Here is a 19,979-nt window from a genome sequence, read left to right on the forward strand (position 1 = left end):
GGCGGCCCCCGCGCTCCGCCAATCCGCAGGCGGGGCGGGGCTATCGGCGCCTGTCACTCCGAACCGCTTGCCATCATCCGGAAGAATATCGCCCACTTCCGGCGGTGAGGGTAGACAGTCACCTTGGTATTTTCGCTCTTTCTCCTCTCCCAGCCATAGCTAAGCAGCATTATGCGATGGGGAGGGTGCGACCGCCACCGCCTCGCGTGCGCGGCCGCGGGGCTCAGCGCTGCGGCTGCAGCGGGTCGCGCGGGCTTCCCGGCGTGCATTGCGCGGAGGGAGGGGTGGGGCGGAGCCGGCGTGGCGGTGCTAGTGAGTCTCCCAAGGTGACTGGAGTTGGGCTGGGGTGGCTTCGTGGTGCCCCTGTACATTTTCTCTTGTGGCATCGGTAGGTACTGGGGATGGCTCCGCTTCCACTAGTTTGTGCTTGAGGCAGCTGGTTTGGCGCTAACAGTGTCTCCTGACCCTGCCGCCTGTGCCCGGGGCGGCTGAGGTGAAGAGTCGGGGGAAGTGGTGGAGTCCGTGAACGGTGGTGCTGGGTTAAAATCGTTGCTTTTGCTTTAAACGATACAAAACATCAAATTCCGGGGTTGTCTTCGGTGGAGGTGCGAGCAAAGACGCTTTCGGTGCAGAGCTTGAACGGGGGACGTCTCGCATCGCTCTTTGGGTTCAGAGGCTGCTCGAGATTTCACCCTGTTATCGTGTGCTGGGTTAAATATTCATAGTGGTTTAAAGCTCACTTCTGGGCGAATTTTTTGTTGCTTTATCTGTTTATATTGCAGAAGGAGCTAACTAGTTCTGTGTTTTGGTTTGTTGTTTCTTTTTAGTAGCTAAAACATCACTGTCATCATGATTCTGCGTCAGATCCTGCGACTTTCTTCCATTTTTCGCACTGCTGTTTCCATCCACTTGCGTAGAAACATAGGGCTTTCTGCTGTTGTCTTTAATAAGACAAAAGAGCTTGATCCAGTTCAGAAGCTCTTTTTGGACAAGATCAGAGAGTACAACACAAAGAGCAAGTAAGTAAAGAAAGTAATTTTAAGGTTGGCTGCAAAAGAGGGGAAAGTACACATTCTGACAGATGCTAAAATATGCTGGCTGTGCAAGTTGGTCTAAATACTTAGTTGGTCTAAATACTTAAGGTACATTTTCCTGCAAACTTATTGATAGTGTCACAAGTGAGAAGGCTTGTTCTTGCACACCTAACACTAAGTGCCCATTTTCTCACTGAAAAAAGAAAAAGCAAAGCTAATGTCTTCTTGGGAAGTTAAGGCATTCAATGAAGATCTTTTCCCTCCCTGTGAGACCATACCAGTGTGTTAGTTTTTACCTATCTACGTGCTCTGTAAATGAGAGGGGGAAAAACAACCAACCAACAACCAAAACTACAGTAATTATTCTAGGAAAGGAAATAAGCCATTTATTAGGTCTTCTAGAGGAAGATGTGTGTTTCCATATTAAAAAAAACCTAGACTGTGGAGGAATGTGTGTTTTTATTGGCTTTACCAATCATAAGTGGTATCTGTGGTGGTACAGCTGAGCATTCATATTCCACAGTTATTATTTTAACTACTTTTAGATTTGTATCCCAAGAAATTCTGTGTCTGGGTGTATTTGAATGCAAGTTTCCTTGTCTTCAGGGATTTTTGCTTGTTTAGTATTTATTTCTTTGCAAGAACAGTTAGGCTTTCCTAACCCAGATCACTATTTGGGAAGCAGCAAAGTTACGAGTCACAATTTTGTTACGAAGTCACAAATGCAACAAGTGATACTAAGAGCCCTGAAAGCCCAAATACTTGATTTGGGTTTATGTCTTGAAAGGCTACCTCTGTAGCTTGGATTTTCATCATTGATAGGAGAGCCTGTAGTTTGCCCTGAGAACCTTGTTTATGTATAAGTATGCCCAAAGGTTTGTCATTTTACATAGTTCACTGGGGTTGGTTGTCAAAAAGGTTTTTAATTCATAAATAGCCATGAAAATGTAGACCTTCCACATGAAATTTCAAAACTCCATTGTTGATCAGAACTTTTCACGCTTTTCTTAGGCAAGCTGGAGGTCCTGTTGATGCAGGCCCTGAATTTCAGAAAGACATGAATGAATCTCTTGCTAGACTTCAGCGGGCATATGGTGAGGGAGATCTAACCAAGTTTCCAGAATTCAAATTTGAGGGTGAGTTAACAATCTTCTTGTATTTTAAATTGCAAATCAGAACTGACTGCTTTTCTTAATTCCCACTGAGTTTTAATTTGGACCATTACTTTAATATGAAGTGCCCTCAATGAATCTCCTTCCTGTTGCACCGTTCACACATTGTTCCATTTGACTCCTTTGTTTTAATACTTGCCTTTTCCAGTAGAGATGCGCACTAGTTTATACTGATGCCTAACAAAACCTGCAGTCCTGTCAGGCTATTTTAATTACCCTTCATAGATCCTGAGGAAATAACCCAAGTACAAATGCAGAAATCGCCTGGGGCCTATTAGCTTTTATCTTTATCTGGTGTATTTGGGTTATGTGGCAAGGTTTTGGTAGTGGTGGACTGCAGGGGTGGTGTCTTTATCAGGTAGCAGGTGTCCGCACATTGGATGGAACCAGTTCCATCTTCAGGATGCAGCTGAGCCAGTTAGTGATGCTGGTGGTGTCTTCTGTATCAGCCTACTTAAAACAAAGGGTGAGACATGCTGCCTCTGGTTGCAGCCCTCCCATGGACAGAGGGCGGGAAAGACTAAGAGAGCACAAGGCTGGGTGGGCATCTGACGGCCAGCCCAGGTCAACTCACCATTCTGATCATACTAACTGAAAAATCTAATTCAGACTAGAAACACACCTAAAAATATCCCAGGGTTTAGTGGCATTTCAGTTGGATTAAGCAGGAACTTGGCATCAGATTGTTGCTGGTGCAGATAAAAGAGAGTATCTTTTCTTTTTTTCTCCCCATTTTTAAGCATGCATATGCTTTAGATTTGGTTTTATTTCTGTATAATATGTAAGGCAATACATACTAAAGGTTAGGATTTTTTTTTTTCATAATAAAACAAGGGTTTTGTGATCTTTGGAACAAAACAAAGGGGTGATACACCATGTTCTTTTTTCACTGTTGCCTATCCTTAATCTAATTTCAACAAGTTTTCAAAACTAAGTGGCTAGATGGGCAGAACTTATTTTTTTTGTCTTACTGAAGATTGCTATAAGGTGATCCTTACCCCTCAGACTTTCTAGCAAGGAGAACAAGTATGAATAACACACCTGTCAAAAACCCTAAGCACTCTGAGTTTGTACCTTTGATACCAAGAATCCCTTCCTCAGTGTCTGTATGTGAAGAATCTCTCTTGCTGAGTGGAGTTGGAATTGCACACTCCATTCTGTTAATCAGCTGTAAGACACCAATCAAGAGGAAAGAAGAGCTCTTATGTCAGAGCTATGTTGGAAATGCTCTCTTCATGTCTAGTAATGTTCTGGTTGCCTTCTTCCCTACCCCAGCTGTGTAGCTAAAAGTTGTTTCAGCAGAATGCTAATAATGTGCATATCTATTTTAATCCTCATGCATAACTCCTCTAAGATGGAAAAGACAACTCCAGTGCAATTCATTATTTAGTGCTGCCCACTTTCAGTCATACCCTGGCACAAAGTGGTGGTATAGACTCTGATGTATATTGGAGTGAGCTTGCTTTAGTGTGTCAACTTTGTTTTCTTTGAATAACAGATGAATTGTGGCATTTGAAGCAGGAATAAAAAGACTAATACAACCTTTTTCTCTCTTCCCTTCCTCCTTCAGAGCCCAACTTTGAGGAGACTCCCAAGTGATACCTTCAAGTTGTGTACCCAAAAGCAGTGTATATCAATGGAGTTGCTGAACGTGGCACCAGTTGTAACTTAATAAATGCAGTTTGTTTGACTCCAGAGGCATAAGTCTCTATGTGTATGGTGAGCATAGTCAGCTATGATCATCAACCCTTTAAACGACTGAGGTATCTGACTAGTGTTTCACACTGCTAACTGCACAACTCCCATCTCCAAGCTACATTTTAGTACAGAGAAGTTAACACACTTCATAATGATACACCAACAAGGAACAACTTGTGTTTTCTGAGTTTGTCACATCAAAAAAGCTTCTGCAGAAAAGAAAAAAAAAACAACCAGGAAGCCTCACTTTGTAGCAAAGCCTATGGTAGTGATGGACCTGCACAGGCACACAGTACTAATTTTATACTGCATCTATAAACACACAAGTGATGAAGTGTGACTATTACAGAAGCAACTGAAACATGTTAATGAGGTTCACACACAGACTTCAGGTTCTGAGGAACTATTTATTTGGAACACTTCAACTGTTAGGGTGAGATACTACAGCTTGACTTTTATTAGTGTGATTTTTAGTTACTTTTTTTTTTTCCATAATGAAATGACACATGCAGTCTATAGAGAGAAACTTCCTTCTGGAAGAGAAGCTGTGGACTTTTTATATTGGACAAGAAGACACCGTTTGAGACTCAATTACAGGAAGCTTTATTTTGTCAGGACAGTGAGTTTAAGTCTGCATGACTACTTCCATGCTTACAGATGACTTTGGCAAATCTAATACCGTGTCAAGGTACTAATAAGTCACAACTGCAGGAGAGTTTGAGCCCTTGACAATAGTGGGGATGGAGGTAGTGGATGTAGTGGTAGAAGGTCACCTATGAAAAGTTATTTGAATAGATTGTTCCAAGCTGTAAGCGTGAATCCCATATTGCTGCATGTGTACATAGAATCACAGAGTCACTGAATACCAGGTTGGAAGGATATCTGAGATTATCTAGTCCAACCTTCCTTGGGAAAAGCATGATCTAGGTAGGTAAGGGGGCCCAGCACTCTGTCCAGCTGAATCTTGAAGTTGTCCAATGCTGGGGAATCCACCGCTTCCCTAGGGAGATTAAGGGCTGCTTGTTCTCACAGTAAAAAATTTTCATCTTCTGTCTTAATTGGAATCTCCCCAGCAATAACTTGTACTCATTAGTCTTTGTCTTTTCCTTGTGACTCCTTTAAAAAGGGAGTCTCCATCTTTTTTTTAAATACTGGGACGTGGTGACAAGGTCTCTCCTAAGCTGCCTTTTCGCAAGGCTGAATATACATAATTCGCTCAGTCTTTCCTCGTATGGCACATATCCCACAGCTTCAATTATCTTTGTAGGCCTTCTCTGGACACTCTTCAGCCTGTCTGCATTTTTTTAATTTATTTTTTTTTTAATAGCAGGGACTAAAACTGAACACAGTATTCCAGGCAGAATGGGATAATTATTTTATCTCTTCTGGTGATGCCCTTGGTGCAACTCAGAATCCGATGGGCTTGCTTTATTGCTGCAGCACAGTGTGTGCTCGTTGAGCTTGTCTGCCAGGACACCATGAACAAAACGAGAAGTCTTCATGCAAATTATATTCAGTTCTTTGTTTAAGTTTTTGGGTTTTGTTGTGTTTTTTTTTTTTTCCTTTTTTTTTCTTTTTTCTTAAAGGCAATCACAGGTTGACTAGAGCTAAACATTGGCAGTTTCCATTTTCAGCATGTAGTACATGTAAACAATATTTACAGAGTAGAGGTCAAAAGATCCCTTTGATACTTTTGTATAACAAGTAGTCATTTGATGTCCCTCACAGAGGCTGAAATCTTCTAAATAACAAAGGATTTGGTATGCTTGAAATCCTAAATGAAGCAAACAAGGTTATGTAAGTAATAGTTCAAAGATTTTTAACTAGAATTACATTAGTGTATATATCTGAAGAATCAAAGATACTGAAATTGAAAAGCAGCATGCCTGAAGCACTGTTACATTATCCTTTTCTGTAAATGGACATTACAAGATGCACTGCTATGTAGAATAGAAGTAATACACTGTTCATCAAACAGCTCTGTTGAGCATCTAATTCATAAGCAATTCATATTGATAAACAGATACCACAGCTCTCCAGAGTTTGCTCCTTCCCACTTGGGGCAGCCAGATAGTTGGCCTCAGTAAGTCATACTAGGGTGAATGAATAGTGCTATTTAGTAGTTCTGGTTTGATTGAAGAAATGGATAGTGTTCAGTGAGCTTTTAAGGCTACTAATGTAGCCTTAAACTTTACATAGTGAAATTAAGTTGCTCCTAGTTGAAACTTCAGTTGGAGCTCCATTCCTTTGCCACCCATCTGAAAAATTGGATCAATATATGTGCAGTTAAAACCCTTGAGCCTACCCAGGGAGGAAGAGAGAAAAACTATGTATGTATTTAATCAAGTCTTTTGACCCACAATTAATCTTACAGGAATTAAGTCCTAATCTTGCTCTCACCACTGCTTTGGACCATGTCTGAGCTAGTTTCCTTGGTTAACTGATATGTACAGGCAAGTTACAGTGTGAGCCATCACAAGAAATTACATTATTAAGTGGACAGTGTAGAGATGATATTGCCAGATAGTCAAACATTCAAATAGAAATTGTGAAATCTGATAGAAGGGATAGAAGACAGATGGGAAAGAAAAAGAATAAAAGCAGGTAATAGAAAAAGAATTGGAGGAAGAAGCAGGGAAATCAAGCAACAATTTGGTCAGTGTGGTGAAGAAGATGGCAAAGTATGGACAAGGAGCTGTGCTTGTATGGCTCTTGAAACTGAGTCATAGGAAGCTATGAATGTGAACAGGTAAGGTATCTCCAGGTACTGGTGCCATCTGTGTGGGGCAGGTGTGGGAGTGGGTGTGTATATGTGCATAAACACCACAGATCTAGGGAATTTTGAAGACATCTAAAACTCTTTAAACGCACTACTGAATGCAAAATAACTTGCCTTTTCACTAGAAGATTGATAGTTGGTTGTCTTTCTGTTAACAGACCAGAGAAAAACATAGGTTAGACAGTGACACTTCTGGTGTTTTAACCCATTGAGAATCTTATTTATGAATGAAAATTCCCAATTTGCAGCAATCCTTAGGGCTTTTTTCCCCCTCTCAGTTCTGTTGAATGTTTTTAGTTACCATTGTGTCACAAACCACTGCCACATTACCTTCCCTAGCTTGTCTTTTCAAGCACAACTGGAAAGTTGTGCTAAGTGACCAGTAAAGTATTATGTGTATTTCTCTCTAGGACATTACTTTTTTTCCTTTTTCCCTGCCAATACCTAGAGGTACTAAGATAAACTTTCAAAAAGAAAAGAAAAATACATTGGAAACCAGCCACTGATGAAGCACCTAATTTTAGCGTTGTGTGAGAGCACTGAAATATCTTAAGGAATTCTGACTAAGAAATTTAAGAGGCTGAAGTATCAAAGGAATAGACCAGACACCCTCAGAAAGTTTCCACTAGAGATATCTTTACAAAACCTTTCCTGAAATAATTTGTGGACATTGATATGAGCCAGACAGTCCTTTGGTTGTGATCATCTCTAGTTTGAGGAGGAAACAAAACTGTAACTGTGTAAAGAGATATTTCTCTACACACTTATCACTGTAATAATGCTCAATTCATTTTCTGAACAGCACACTGGTTCTAGTAAGGGAACAAGCTGGTTTGTAGGGTCAGGTTGTTTTGGTGTTCGAAAAAGATGCTGTACAAGAATTACATGAAAAAGGCCTTGGGCAATCCTCAGTTACTAAATCACCAGAAGTATAAATGAAGTTTGCAGTGATATGTGTACTACTTGCATCCAGATACTTACTGGGAAGAGCTTTCCTCTGAAAAAGAAAAAAAAAATTACAATAATTAGCACAAGAAGTTTCCTTAGTTTATACAAAGCTCTCTGAAATAGTTATGCATAGATTATTCCGTGATTCAGTTCCTAGAAGGAGTTTCTGAACCAAATGTCTCTTTTTGGTGTAGTGAGTTTAAAAACAAAAAGAAAAACAAACTGCCAAGTGAACGTGAATTCCAGCAGCAGCTCCGTTAGCCTGTCATTTTCAGGCAGCAGACCTTCTCAGACATTTGGCATCCCTTGCTGCTCTGAGCTCTACAGGCACTAGTGTAAACGCTACGCAGCCGGGTGCTTGGTGTCAAGCCTTTTGCAGCGATCCTTAAAAGCACTTTCTCCGCGACCCACAAGAGGGAGCCCGTGAATTTAGTTTCCCCACATCGTAACTGCAGCTCAAACCTTCGACTACAAGCAAACTTGCATGGCTTGTTATGATGCTGCCTTTCTTTGCCATTTCCTGTCAAAACTAGCGCAGAGAGGCTCCATGAACCAGGGGCTGGCTCGTTGCTTTCCCTTGACTGCAGTTGGTAGCCTTATGCAATTGCACAAACGTCTCTGTGCCATTCACGAAGCATCTTTTGCAGTAGAAGTTGGCAGAACAGATGTTTGTGCACAGAGAGGTTGCTGTTGGTTATTAGCTTAAATATCATGGACTTAGAGAAAGAGCAGACTTTTTTTTTTTTTGACAAAAGGAAAGAGTGATTCAATTTTACTTACTTGCAAAGTAGCCCTTTTTTTGGGCATAAAACACTCCAAGGCCACAGAGTGCCATTACCAGAGCCACAACTACTACAGCAATGATGATGGCACTTATATTAAGGTCATCTGTAATGATAAAAGAGAAGTAAAATGTTATAGTCTGTAATAATTACCATTTGCTGGATTTTTTCCCCATAATTAGGATGAACATCTTTTGTATCTATAGGTGGTCTTTTGCCCAAGATGTCTAAGTTAGATAAGGATAAGCAGCACAAAAGCACTACTGTATCACAGCCACATTAACAGCAGCGCTCAATACACTTCAATTGCTTAGCTGGGGTGAAAAGTAAAGGAAGAATAAGAGGAGTCAAGGGATACATACTCCTCATTGTAACTATCCCAAATTAGTATTAGTCAAGTCATATGCCTGTAAAGGGAAAAAAATCTTGAAATCTTTAGCAGTCTTAAAACAAGTGTTTTCATATAGTTAGTGTGCCTCAAATAACTGGCACAGATGATGGCAATGTCAGGTCCCTAGTCCTGAAGGAGAGGAGTTATTTAAAATTCAGTGCTTTCTTATTTTAAACAGCATGGCTTTTAAAATTCACCATGATAAAGGCCAACAAATATTTGAGCCCAGACATCTGAGGTTAAAGTCTGCACTGAGCTATTGAAACATCTAGCCATTTTTATTTTGGAGGTGATGATTCACAGCCATTTCCTGATACAACCACTAAGAGCTTCGGAGAATCTTTTATTTTAGGCAAAACAAAACCAACAAGAAGAAAGACGTATAACAAAAACTAATGACAAGGTTTAACTGCTTATATGGATCCTGACTCCAAGAATACATTAATATATGGTTGGAAATTTTACTCCTAAACCTATAATTTTAAATGCATTGGTTGACAGCAGTTTCAGACTTCAGGGAGTGTTTCCCCAACAGAGAGATTCCACCTTGGTAGCCCATGGAACACTTGCTCATAATCAACCAGGAATGCTTTAAAAACCATTCCACAAAGACTTTCAGCTAAGTTCTGAGAAAGCACCAGACAACTGCTTTACGAAATACTTGGATGTGAATTTCTGTGCAGATTTGTTAGGATTTGTTACCACCTGCTTTCCTATCACATGTCCAAGAGCCAGTGTTAAGTTTTGCACAAACATTGATACATTTTGAGTCTGCCACTCCAGCCTTTGCTGAATTCTTTATTAGTTAACACGTGTTACTCTTCACCTACGCTGTGCAAGTAGAATAGAGATTGCAAGATGGATTTATTTATTTATTTTCAAGATACACTGACTTCTTCAGTGTTCCTCTGGCAGATACACAAATGAGTCATTCAGTTGAATTTCTGATCTGTTACTTTAAGATCTCACATGAATGCATCTCAAAAGGAAGGCTTTTCCTAAGGAAAATAACCCAGTGGACTGGCACATCATCCTGTACACCTTCCACAAAAGCATTCTGAAATCTTAATGTTCTCACATGGATACTGCTGCTCTGTGAAGTTCACTATTTAGCAACCTAAGGGCTATGAAATGCAGAGAGATAAGTTTGTGCTGTAAGAAATGAATGCTTTCAGTAGTCACAGCAACATATACACAAGTAACTCATATTATTATTACCCACCCCCAAGGGCCATAATCAAACAAAAGACAGAATTCAGTCTGGTCTTAGCATCTCAGTTGCATCATGCAATAATATAGTTCCCACTGCAAGACTCTTTTCTGCCCTTCTTTTCTTTGACACATACCAACTTGCATTCGCTTCACTGAGCATTTCTGAGATAATCCAATCCCATTGAAGGCTTCACAGAAATACTCTCCTGTGTCATTCTTTGTAACTGTGTTAAACAGCTGTTAAGAAGGAGGCCAAAATTATTATCAGAATGGAAAAAAAAAAAAAAGTCCTGAAAGAAAAATCAGAATTTCCTGTGGGATAGAGATTTTGACATGTCAACAGAGTTGTCTGTGTGGGTTTTTGGTGGTGGTGGCAGTGTGTGCTTGTTTTGTTGTTTGGTTTCTTGTTTGTTTGGCTGGTTGTGTTGTTATTTGGTTGTTGGGGGCTTTTTTGTTGTGTTTTTTTGTTGTTGATGGGGGGTTTTGTGTGTTTGGGGTTGTTTGTTTGTTTGTGGGGGTTTTTTCAAACCAAAAAGCCCTGAAAGAATGTGACAGATTCCACTCCAGTTCACCTCAAAATTCATCTCCCTAGTCACATTCCTTGGTCCTTCAGCTAAGGAGAAATGCTAAACTGCATTATTTATCAAATACTCTTACTGTAAACACAAAAATAGAATAGCACAGAATAGCATAGCATAGCATAGCATAGAATAGAATAGGTTAGAATAGCATAGACTAGAATAGCATAGAATAGAATTAACCAAGTTGGAAGAGACCTTTGAGATCATCGAGGAAGCAAAATGAGGAAGCAACAGATAGGCAGAGACTGACCTCAAGCCAATTCAAGTATTTTTTTTTTTTAAGTCATTAAGAGTTGCAAACTTTTTTTCATTTAATATATCCCATACTTTAAAATTAAGATTGAATCAGAAGCAATCAGTAATTTTGAGTGGTTCACCTAATTTTCACAGTGTGCTGAAAGAGTCACCGCACCTCTGAATGCTTAAGCACATTTCAGCTTCCATGCTTGGTTGTGCACAAATGCAGACTGTTCCTGGACCAGCTCTTTACTTCTGAAAAAATCTCAGCTGTCAATGCACTGCAAGTAGTATGTATCAACCTTTTTTGAAGGATCAGCTATCAGGGAAAGAATGAGAAAGAGATGGATAGCTCTGAAGGGGAAAAAACCCACAGAATCGCAGAATGTTAAGGGTTGGACTGGACCTCCAGAGATCATCAAGTCCAACGCCCCTGCCAAAGCAGGAGCACCTAGAGCAGGTCACATAGGAAAGCAAACCAAACTAAACCAAAAAAAGCTACCATGCTTACTTCCAGCCTTAAATCATTCCCACTGACCTCAAACACTGGACTGGAACTTGTAAATGCCACTGGATTGCACAGATCCTAGGCTGCCCTTAGTGCTGCACTTCCACTGAAGTGGCTGCCATTTCACATTTTAAAGGCACTATCAAATAAAACTCTGTTGATGTACTGAGAAATAATTCTCACCTGCCACCAGTTATCTAACTGGCAAAGGTGAGATTTCTCACATATTTTCTAGATTCTGCTTATTTACCATTACTGCAGTCTTGCAACTCACACAATTTATATCACTCAGTGACAATTGCTTATCATTGGTCTGGTGCAGAAACCACCTTCTATGTTTGTTAGCACTTATTCCAGCATGACATTGATTTCCAATGAAGACTTTGTGCTTTTTTGAATTAAGAAACCTGTGCATCATGGTATTAAGCAGTAAATGAGGTTTTCTTGATAGCTGATTATGACAGAGTTGGTGATTACACTTACCAGAGTGCCAGACTTTTTGTTCATGGTGTAAGTTATGTTTGCTGCTCTAGCACTGCCTGTTCTTGTATTTTCCAGCAAGGCAACACCATTCTTGTACCACTGGTATTCAGATGGAGGAGACCCTTCAGTCTCCTTACAACTCAGTTCCACTACTGTTCCCGTCATTGCAGAGCTGGGTACCTCACATACTGGAGTAGTTGGAGCAACTGGACAAGGAAATTGCAGTTGTTACAGTCTTATCAGCATTGTCTATATGACAACAGTTTGACAGTCACAGGTGAGGAGGTGAGCACTTGTGTACATGCTTAGAGACTATCAGGATTAATGGAATGAGGTGCTGGAGAAAGAGTTGAAGCCAGAGTCCTGCTGCTGGAGAGCTCAGTAAAATTTATGAGGTGCTAAAAATGGAAGAAAGAGGCTTGATCTCTAGCTCCTCCACCACATGCTGTGTCATTCTGTCTCCAACTATAAATTCTCATCTATACCCAGAAAGTTTGTTTCACATGGTTTCTTGCATGGGGCCTCCTGCTCACAAACAGAGGGCATGGATAACCCAGGGAATCTGTAGCCTACCAATTCAGTTGACTTCTTTCAATTTTTTGTATTGAAAGAAGTCAACTGTTGTTCTAAAAATGATTGTCAGAAAGAATTACCAAGGCTGGCCATCTTCATAGGCACTGTGCAAATCCCAGGTTGAAGCCCTAAACCAATTTTCTACTAACTGTGTTTCAGTTAAAACCAGACATTTCCACACAAGGAGGAAAACAGATCATTCTTTCTACCACAAAGATGAATGCTTCTTTTCCAGATTTAATTATGTAAATCAAAAAGGACCATAACTTCTTTTTGTTTTGTGGGGGTTTTTTTTTGGTAACTTGAAACTATATAGATGAAAACTAAGGATGAAGGGGAACATTAAAAGCACAAGTGACCCCTTAACAAGCATTCTTTTTCTTTTTTATTTGGGTGATTTAAAAATTAAAAGTAAAAATATCAAACAAACCAAATCCAACAAGTGCAATGCCACCTATTTCACTAGCTTTCAAAAAGGCTTATGAGCAACACACACACACACACACACTCCTTTGGGCTCTAAGATTGCAGCTTCAAAATTAAGAAGTCACACTAAAAATAGGAAAGCGGTTGAGAGAGTGGAACAAAGGAGGAATAAGTGGAGTTGCTTCACTGTTTGAGCTAATCAGAAGGTCATGAATTTATTATCCTTTATGAGGAAATTGTAAGACTATAATTTTTAAACATCATTTTTATAGAAAAAAATATATAGAAACTGCAGAAGCAAGTATTTTCTTTTCTCCCTATATGGAGAAAAAAAACCCTAAAACTACCATTCTTTACCACTGGGGAAAACATGAGGAACAATGTAAGAAGAATGCATTTAGTATTCGTTTTCCCTCCTTTCCCCAAGTGGGAAAGAAAACAAAGAAAGAGCCACAAAGAACCTCGACCCCCAAAACCAACACCATCTCTCCTGTAAATAAAGCCCACAGATTGCTAGCTCATTGGCTGGCAATGCACAGACACTGCAGCAGTTTCTACTTCCAAAAACAGGAGGAGACTGTAGCATATTGGAATTATCAGCTTCTTAGGAATATTTGGTGTTGACAGATGCTGACTTTCCAGTGCCAAACACCATGATCAAGCTTCTCCAGGTTCTCAGCCCCTGAGTGATTAAGCTGCTAAGTTTTGAGAACCTGAAACCTGTATTTATATCAAAAAACCCTTTCCAATGCAAGTGTGCATTTTGCAAAGCTCTTTTGTGATGTGTGTTATAAGGAGAGTATGAGCACGAATTTGTAAACTCAGCCCAGAGAAGACCCAAACCCACAGCAGCCACACACCATATGGACAACTCTACCTTGAGCACCCCTTCACATCATTCAGTTTCTTTAGAGAAGCCCAAGTAATAAAGTTTGTACCCAAGACTGTGAGAGTAATAGTAGCCTCTCCCAGGCGTTGTCCCTCTTCACTCTTTGCACTGATTTCACAGCGGTAGGTCCCAGAATCCTTTCTAGTCACATTTCTAATACGGATTCCTGTATTCAGCATCTCTGCCCGGCCTCGAAGATCACCTCAAAGAGAGAACAGAGAGGTGTGCTTACAGAAAATGTCTGTGTCTCACTGGCTTGCTCTGAAATCATGTACAATTTATGAACTATAGCTCATTTGTTCAGTGTTAGTTATCTAAAACCAAGGAGCCATACATAATCGCTTTCCTGAGACACTGAAGAGCCCTCCACAACTTGTCCATTTAAGCCCAAATAAAACCTCAGTTCAAAAAACCTACATATTTTACACATTTTCTACTTGGGAGATAGGAAATTTTTCTTTTCTACATCCAGTTCAAGGAAAAAATGTATGGCAGTAGTCAGGTGACAAAAAAAGACTCCTAGAGGGATGGCAGTCACTAACTTATTTGCCTCACAGAAATTTGCCTCTGTGTCCAGTTCTGGGCCCCTCAGTTTAAGAAGGATATTGAGACTCTTGAACGTGTCCAGAGAAGGACAATGAGGCTGGGGAGAGGCCTCGAGCACAAGCCCTATGAGGAGAGGCTGAGGGAGCTGGGATTATTTAGCCTGGAGAAGAGGAGGCTCAGGGGAGACCTTATTGCTGTCTACAACTACCTGAAAGGTGGTTGTAGCCAGGAGGAAGTTGGTCTCTTCTCTCAAGCAACCAGCACCAGAACAAGAGGACACAGTCTCAAGCTGCACCAGGGGAAGTTTAGGCTCGAGGTGCCATGGTCTAGTCATGAGGTCTGTGGTGACAGGTTGGACTCGATGATCCTCAAGGTCTCTTCCAACCTTAGTGATACTGTGAGGTGAGGAGAAAGTTCTTCACTGAGAGAGTCATTCGCCACTGGAATGGGCTGCGCAGGGAGGTGGTGGAGTCACCGTCCCTGGAGGTGTTCAAGAGGGGATTGGATGTGGCACTTGGTGCCATGGTTTAGTCATAAGGTCTGTGGTGACAGGTTGGACTTGATGATCTTTGAGGTCTCTTCCAACCTTGGTGATTCTGTGAAAGAATTGTGAGTGTCACCACAGCAAAGTGTTTGATATTTTAATTTGTCAAGAAAAAAATGGATGGATTTAGCAAAGATATTGTCATTAAACTTAGTACCATGAGGTTTCCTTTCATTGTACAGCTTGTGCAATTAAAGTTACATGCACTCCCAGAACCACAAATTTCAGTGTTTCTCTAAATTAAATATATGTAGGAAAAAACCCAACTTTATCAACAAGACCAGAACATATTGCAGGCTCTATAAACCAACAAAATCACCATCCTTTTTTTTTTTCACTTCAACTTTCATTTCTTGTGTGCAAGGTACCAGAGACCCATATTTTCTCCCACATGTCAAGCTGAAGTAAGCCCTTTTCAGACTATGTAAACACAAATTCCACTTCTGGAAAAAAAAATACAAATTATTTAAAATATACAGCTGAGTTTATATTTTATGTATATAACAATTGCTACATTATTCATATCTAAGCCTCCAGCTCTACCAGGGGTCTGAGAAACCTCTTTGTAGGCTAGAAATGCAGAGCTTGCAGTAGTTTTGGGCCATTCATATCTCAACATAACTTAATTTGGAAAAGTGTCCAGGAATGTGCAGTGCCATTTCTCCTATTCTTGAATTTTATTAACCTCATTAAAAAGGTAACTAATAATTGTTGATGTTACTAACAATTTTATTTCTTTTCCCCGTGGGCAAGAATTCTTTTCCTCAAAAGAACAACTTAGCTAGGAACATTCTCTTTCAGTCACTTTGTTAATGTTATTATGTTACTCTGCAAGAGCCAACATCTATGCTAGGGGATGACTTGCTAAATCAGCAGTCCAAGTTTGTAGTACTCTACCTGTAAATTCACCATTGTGGTAGACAAATGAGACTCCTTGAGGCTGGATTTTCTTCCATTCTATCCTTAAGCTCATCCCTTTAGAAAATTTGTGCTTGCAACTAAGAATAGCCTCTAGAGAGGAAAAAAAGAAAAAAAAAAGCAAAAGGGAAAATTAAAGACTTCAGCATTGTGCTTGGTACACATTCAGGCTCCATAAAATTAATATTCCCCCATCAAAAGAATTTGAGCAGTCAGCAAGGGCCAGATCTACTTCTCAAAGTGATGCCATCCCGACCTTCTGCAAATGTACACAACACAATGGGGAAACAGAAACTAGTAATTTTCCCATACTTAGTGGCTTTTGGAGCAAACTTCAGATCCTGAGGATAGATATTCCCATGCTGGGTGGGCACAGATTCTGTATGACTACCCTTATTTTAGGTTTAAATATTTTTGTAGGCAGACAGATCATCATTAAAAAAGGACTCTAGATTGGTTAGCAACAATATTTTGTGAATTACTGTTCTCATTCAGTATCAGTAGTTTAGCTGTTTAAAAACATAACTTAAGGCAGATGATGGAAAACACACCAGTAAGATGGCTAAATAGTCTCCTAAGTAACTTACATATTTAATTTCACTTTCACATTGGCTAAGGTAAGAATCTGCTTCAAGGACCTTTTCAGTTCAGAAGTGGTAACAAATAAAGAGGATGCTGACCTAAACTAACCAACAAAACCCCCAAGCCCCAACCCCACCAACCAGAAAAAACATCCAAACCAAACACACAGAAACACAAACATGACAGACTGGGACTACAAAAGATGATTACAAAGACAATTAGTCTCCAGGCAAACTGAAAGGACAGTGCTCTGGGCAACTGGAGTGAGGAGGGTCTCTGCCTCAGTAGTTGGAGAGGATGCAGATGTTGAGATTGTGTGCTGGTAGGTCTCAATGCATGTATGTCTGGAGTGCTAGCTACTGAAGCAGAGAGGAATGGCTTGAGTAAATTTAGGGCCAGCACTAGTATAGGCACTATGGGGCTTGTGGGGCTGGCTTGTCAAAGTAGGGGTGCATAGTGCATGTGCAGCATTTGTATCTTCCCTAAACCCAGTGTGCCTGGAGGTGTACATGTAATTTTCTAGCAAACCTCAGGGTAAGCTGGTAAGTAGAGCAGGGGTTGGAGGGTGGGCAGCGGGGCTGTATCAACTCAGGGGATCTGAGAATGTACATGTGCTTGTGAATCTAGAGAGCATTGTGTGGGAGCTGTCATCACTGAATTTCAACCTCCACCAGTCAGAGAGGAGAAAGGAGGCTCAGCTCTCTTTACCTAATGCTTTGTGTGTGCCCAGGCAGTGCTATAATACATAGAATACATAGAATACATAGAATAAACCAGGTTGGAAGAGACCTTCAAGATCATCGCGTCCAACCCATCAACCAATCCAACTCCGCCCAAGCAACTAACCCACGGCACCAAGTACCCCGTCAAGTCTTCTCCTAAAAACCTCCAGTGATGGTGACTCCACCACCTCCCCAGGCAGCCCATTCCAATGTGCAATCACTCTTTCTGTATAGAACTTTTATAAGTGGGTGCTGTTGAAGGCAGCACCTTTTCTGCGGTGCTCTGTGTAGCTGCTAGTGCCAGTGTTGTGAGCATGTGTATGTGTGGGTGTGTGCACATATGCATGCATCCCTGGACACGCACACAGACTTGCTACTGGTTGAACCTGCAGACAAGAAAGTAGCAGCTGCGTCCATTGGCTTGAGACAAAAACCTTCAGGTCTCCAGCTGCATTGGACTGGGCTCCAGAGGCTGGGCAGGAGGAACTCCCAGCCTCCTGGGGCTGCTGGTGGCAGAGGTTGCTCACAACATCCCTCAGTGGTTCTCTTGAGTTCTTGAGAAAAGAAGGTTCATAAAAATCTTCATATTTATACCCACTCAAGTTTCCCTGACTTAAGCAGAGTGGGCATCACCAGCCAGATTTCAGAGAGACTGAGATTTCAAGAGTTACCCATCATTGCTAAAGCTGTAGGAAACTGTGTAGGAAACAAACCAAAATAAATGCTGCTCCTGAGGAACATGTCATACTGGGACCTCAGCTGCTCTTCTCTCCTCTCTCACAGCAGGGCATCAGCATATGCCATGACTAATGTGTAGGTTGCACCATAGTAATTGTGGTCTGTGGTCAAGCCTACAGTCATTATGAGGGAACCAAAGAGGGAGAGAAGACATAACAATCTCTGTAAGTAAGCTGTTGGGAAAAACTCAGTGTTTTGGTAGTTCCATTCTCTATGGAACCACATGCTGAAATATATAATGTTGCATTTATATTGTTCTCCCAGTAAACTACTCTTAAGTCAAGCAATTAATACAAATTATTGGGAGAAAATATCAGAGAAAAGAATGCAACCACACATCTGTCTGACTCAAAATCTATTCAAGTAAAATGTAGTATCCCTCAGAAACTTTTGTGAAAGAAAGCAATTCAGTATTGATCTTGCCATCTTTAGGCTGCTTATCTTCCAATACAGAACAGATCATTGATGATCAAAATCCTTTACAGTTTTGGCAATACGTGTTTAGCTTTCAGGAGACAAACATTCACTGCTCAAGCTTACAGTCAATCTTCATTAGCTAGGACACTCACTTCCAGTTTCAGCAAGCAAGGCTGAAAGGCAATTAAGGACTACCAATAGACCTAGACACTCGCTTTTTAGAGTCTGACTTCCCAGGTCTGCTCTGCAGAGAAACAAAAAGCTTCCAAGGGGCCAGACTGGTAGCCTTGGTAATCTCTTGTAGGGGAAAAAAAATGTCCAGACTTGAAAGAAAAATTGAAGCGGGAGAGCATTCTTTGCCAGAAACGTTACACACGCACTTGCTGCTTCGAAAAACACACTGTGCACTCAGGAAGCCCAAGGTTCCTGACTTCAGGTTGAGTGGATGGGTGGAGGTTTCCTGAATCTTAAGATTTGCTAAAGTTTCCTTTCCATTTTGTTTTTGTATCCTTCTAACAAAGAAAACCCATCATTCAAGCTCAGCTTGCTTTTGCTACTGACCTTGTGACAGTTGGCTGATCTCATGAGCTGGTATATTAATATACTAATGTTGACATAGAGGCAGCTCAGCTGAAGTGTTCTCAGCTGTCTTGAATGAGCTGCCACTGTCTTGCATGCCACTTCTTTTAATTTCAGAAAAAGCTGGAATTGATACCCTCCTACTAATCTTATTCAAAGAAAGGCAATAGAATGGAAGAAATGGAGCGCATGCAGAACAGAGACAACCTAATACAACCCTCCTTAGTTATAGTTCCTCTCTCCTGCTTTTTTTCTATATGAATGGAGTTGGAGCTACTTTTCAGAGCAAGTCTACTTGGCTTGCAGTAAGGTAGGTCTATTGGACACTGTGCATCAGCACAAATTCTGCCAGGCCTGGAAAAACCCTTGGGGATCTTGGGGAGGTCTGGACAACATTTAAATTGGATTTATGCCTGGTCTGGAGGCTATCACTTAGTTATAGAATATCTCAAGTTGGAAAGGACCCATAAGGATCATCAAGTTCAACATCCTGCTCCTCTCAGTACTGCCTAAAATTAAATCATATGACTAACAGCATCATCTAGGCACTCCTTGAACTCTGACAGGCTTAGTGCTGTGACCACTTCCCTGGGGAGCCTGCTCCAGTGACAAATCACCCTCCTCTACAGTAAAAGAAGTTGGAGGAGAAAAGAAAAACACATGAAGATCAGGCATTACAACTGTAGATTTATAGCTTCATCTCTCAGCCCCTACCATTCCCTTTAGCACTGCTACACAAAAAGATGTCATCTAAGCTATGTTAAACTGATCTCACTCTATCATACAAACAACAAAAGAACCAAGTGTAAACCACAGATCATAAAAAGTGTCAGAACCTCATCAACCGATATTGCCTGAAGAGCTTTTCTTTCTTCCTGCCTGTTGTGAGTTCTAAAAGTGTCAATTTTTTTCTTCCCCAAAAGTGACAAGCATACATGACAGGAACCCAGCTGAGAGCTTTATAGGCCTCCAAAATATTTGATCATTACCTCGGCAGACAGTTCTTTCAATTCTCAATTTCTCCTCCCTTTCAGTTCCAACTGAAAACAAAACCCCAAACAAACCCATAAACCTCACATACAAACTACTCAGATCCCTTTCTCACCTGCCCAGCAAACATCAGATTTCTCTCTGTGCCTCTCTAACTTCTCTAGCACATTACATATTTATGTATGTCATATGTGAAATCACAAATGACTTCTAGTAAACAGGCATTTTAG

At 40.7% G+C, this 19,979-nt stretch overlaps 2 protein-coding genes across 4 annotated transcripts in view; one reads left to right on the forward strand and one right to left on the reverse strand.

Annotated features, from left to right (window-relative positions):
* The first annotated feature begins 4 nt into the window (after positions 1-4).
* Positions 5-4,123, forward strand: ATP5PF (ATP synthase peripheral stalk subunit F6). Of its 2 annotated transcripts, none has more exons than XM_054166131.1 (4): positions 5-110; positions 828-1,019; positions 2,046-2,170; positions 3,777-4,123. In XM_054166131.1, the coding sequence occupies exons 2-4, from the start codon at positions 850-852 to the stop codon at positions 3,803-3,805; spliced, it is 324 nt and encodes a 107-aa protein (XP_054022106.1). In that variant the 5' UTR covers positions 5-110; positions 828-849; the 3' UTR covers positions 3,806-4,123. The 2 variants fall into 2 exon arrangements, with proteins under 2 accessions (XP_054022106.1, XP_054022107.1); XM_054166132.1 differs by lacking the exon at positions 5-110 and adding an exon at positions 278-388 and having other exon boundaries at positions 3,777-4,122.
* A 1,360-nt stretch (positions 4,124-5,483) lies between these two features.
* JAM2 (junctional adhesion molecule 2) overlaps positions 5,484-19,979 on the reverse strand; it is a 36,047-nt gene continuing 21,551 nt past the window's right edge. The window contains exons 3-10 of one of the 2 annotated variants that reach the window (XM_054166133.1): positions 15,701-15,814; positions 13,763-13,915; positions 11,826-12,031; positions 10,151-10,253; positions 8,412-8,519; positions 7,665-7,680; positions 6,798-6,831; positions 5,484-5,678 (exon numbers count right to left, since the gene is read on the reverse strand). In XM_054166133.1, coding sequence (XP_054022108.1) covers positions 5,646-5,678; positions 6,798-6,831; positions 7,665-7,680; positions 8,412-8,519; positions 10,151-10,253; positions 11,826-12,031; positions 13,763-13,915; positions 15,701-15,814 — 767 coding nt within the window. In that variant the 3' untranslated portion in view covers positions 5,484-5,645. Of the gene's footprint in view, positions 5,679-6,797; positions 6,832-7,568; positions 7,681-8,411; positions 8,520-10,150; positions 10,254-11,825; positions 12,032-13,762; positions 13,916-15,700; positions 15,815-19,979 lie in introns of those variants that run through there. The other variant, XR_008462501.1, reaches the window with a different exon arrangement.

The sequence above is a fragment of the Dryobates pubescens genome, chromosome 12 (genome assembly GCF_014839835.1).
Source record: "Dryobates pubescens isolate bDryPub1 chromosome 12, bDryPub1.pri, whole genome shotgun sequence".
NCBI classification, from domain to species: Eukaryota; Metazoa; Chordata; class Aves; order Piciformes; family Picidae; genus Dryobates; species Dryobates pubescens.

Excerpts from the sequence above, each read along its gene's own strand:
- ATP5PF (XM_054166131.1), top strand. The coding sequence starts at position 850 with ATGATTCTGCGTCAGATCCTGCGACTTTCTTCCATTTTTCGCACTGCT. Across the intron at positions 1,020-2,045 it reads GAGTACAACACAAAGAGCAA|GCAAGCTGGAGGTCCTGTTG; the intron begins GTAAGTAAAGAA and ends CGCTTTTCTTAG. Across the intron at positions 2,171-3,776 it reads TCCAGAATTCAAATTTGAGG|AGCCCAACTTTGAGGAGACT; the intron begins GTGAGTTAACAA and ends TTCCTCCTTCAG.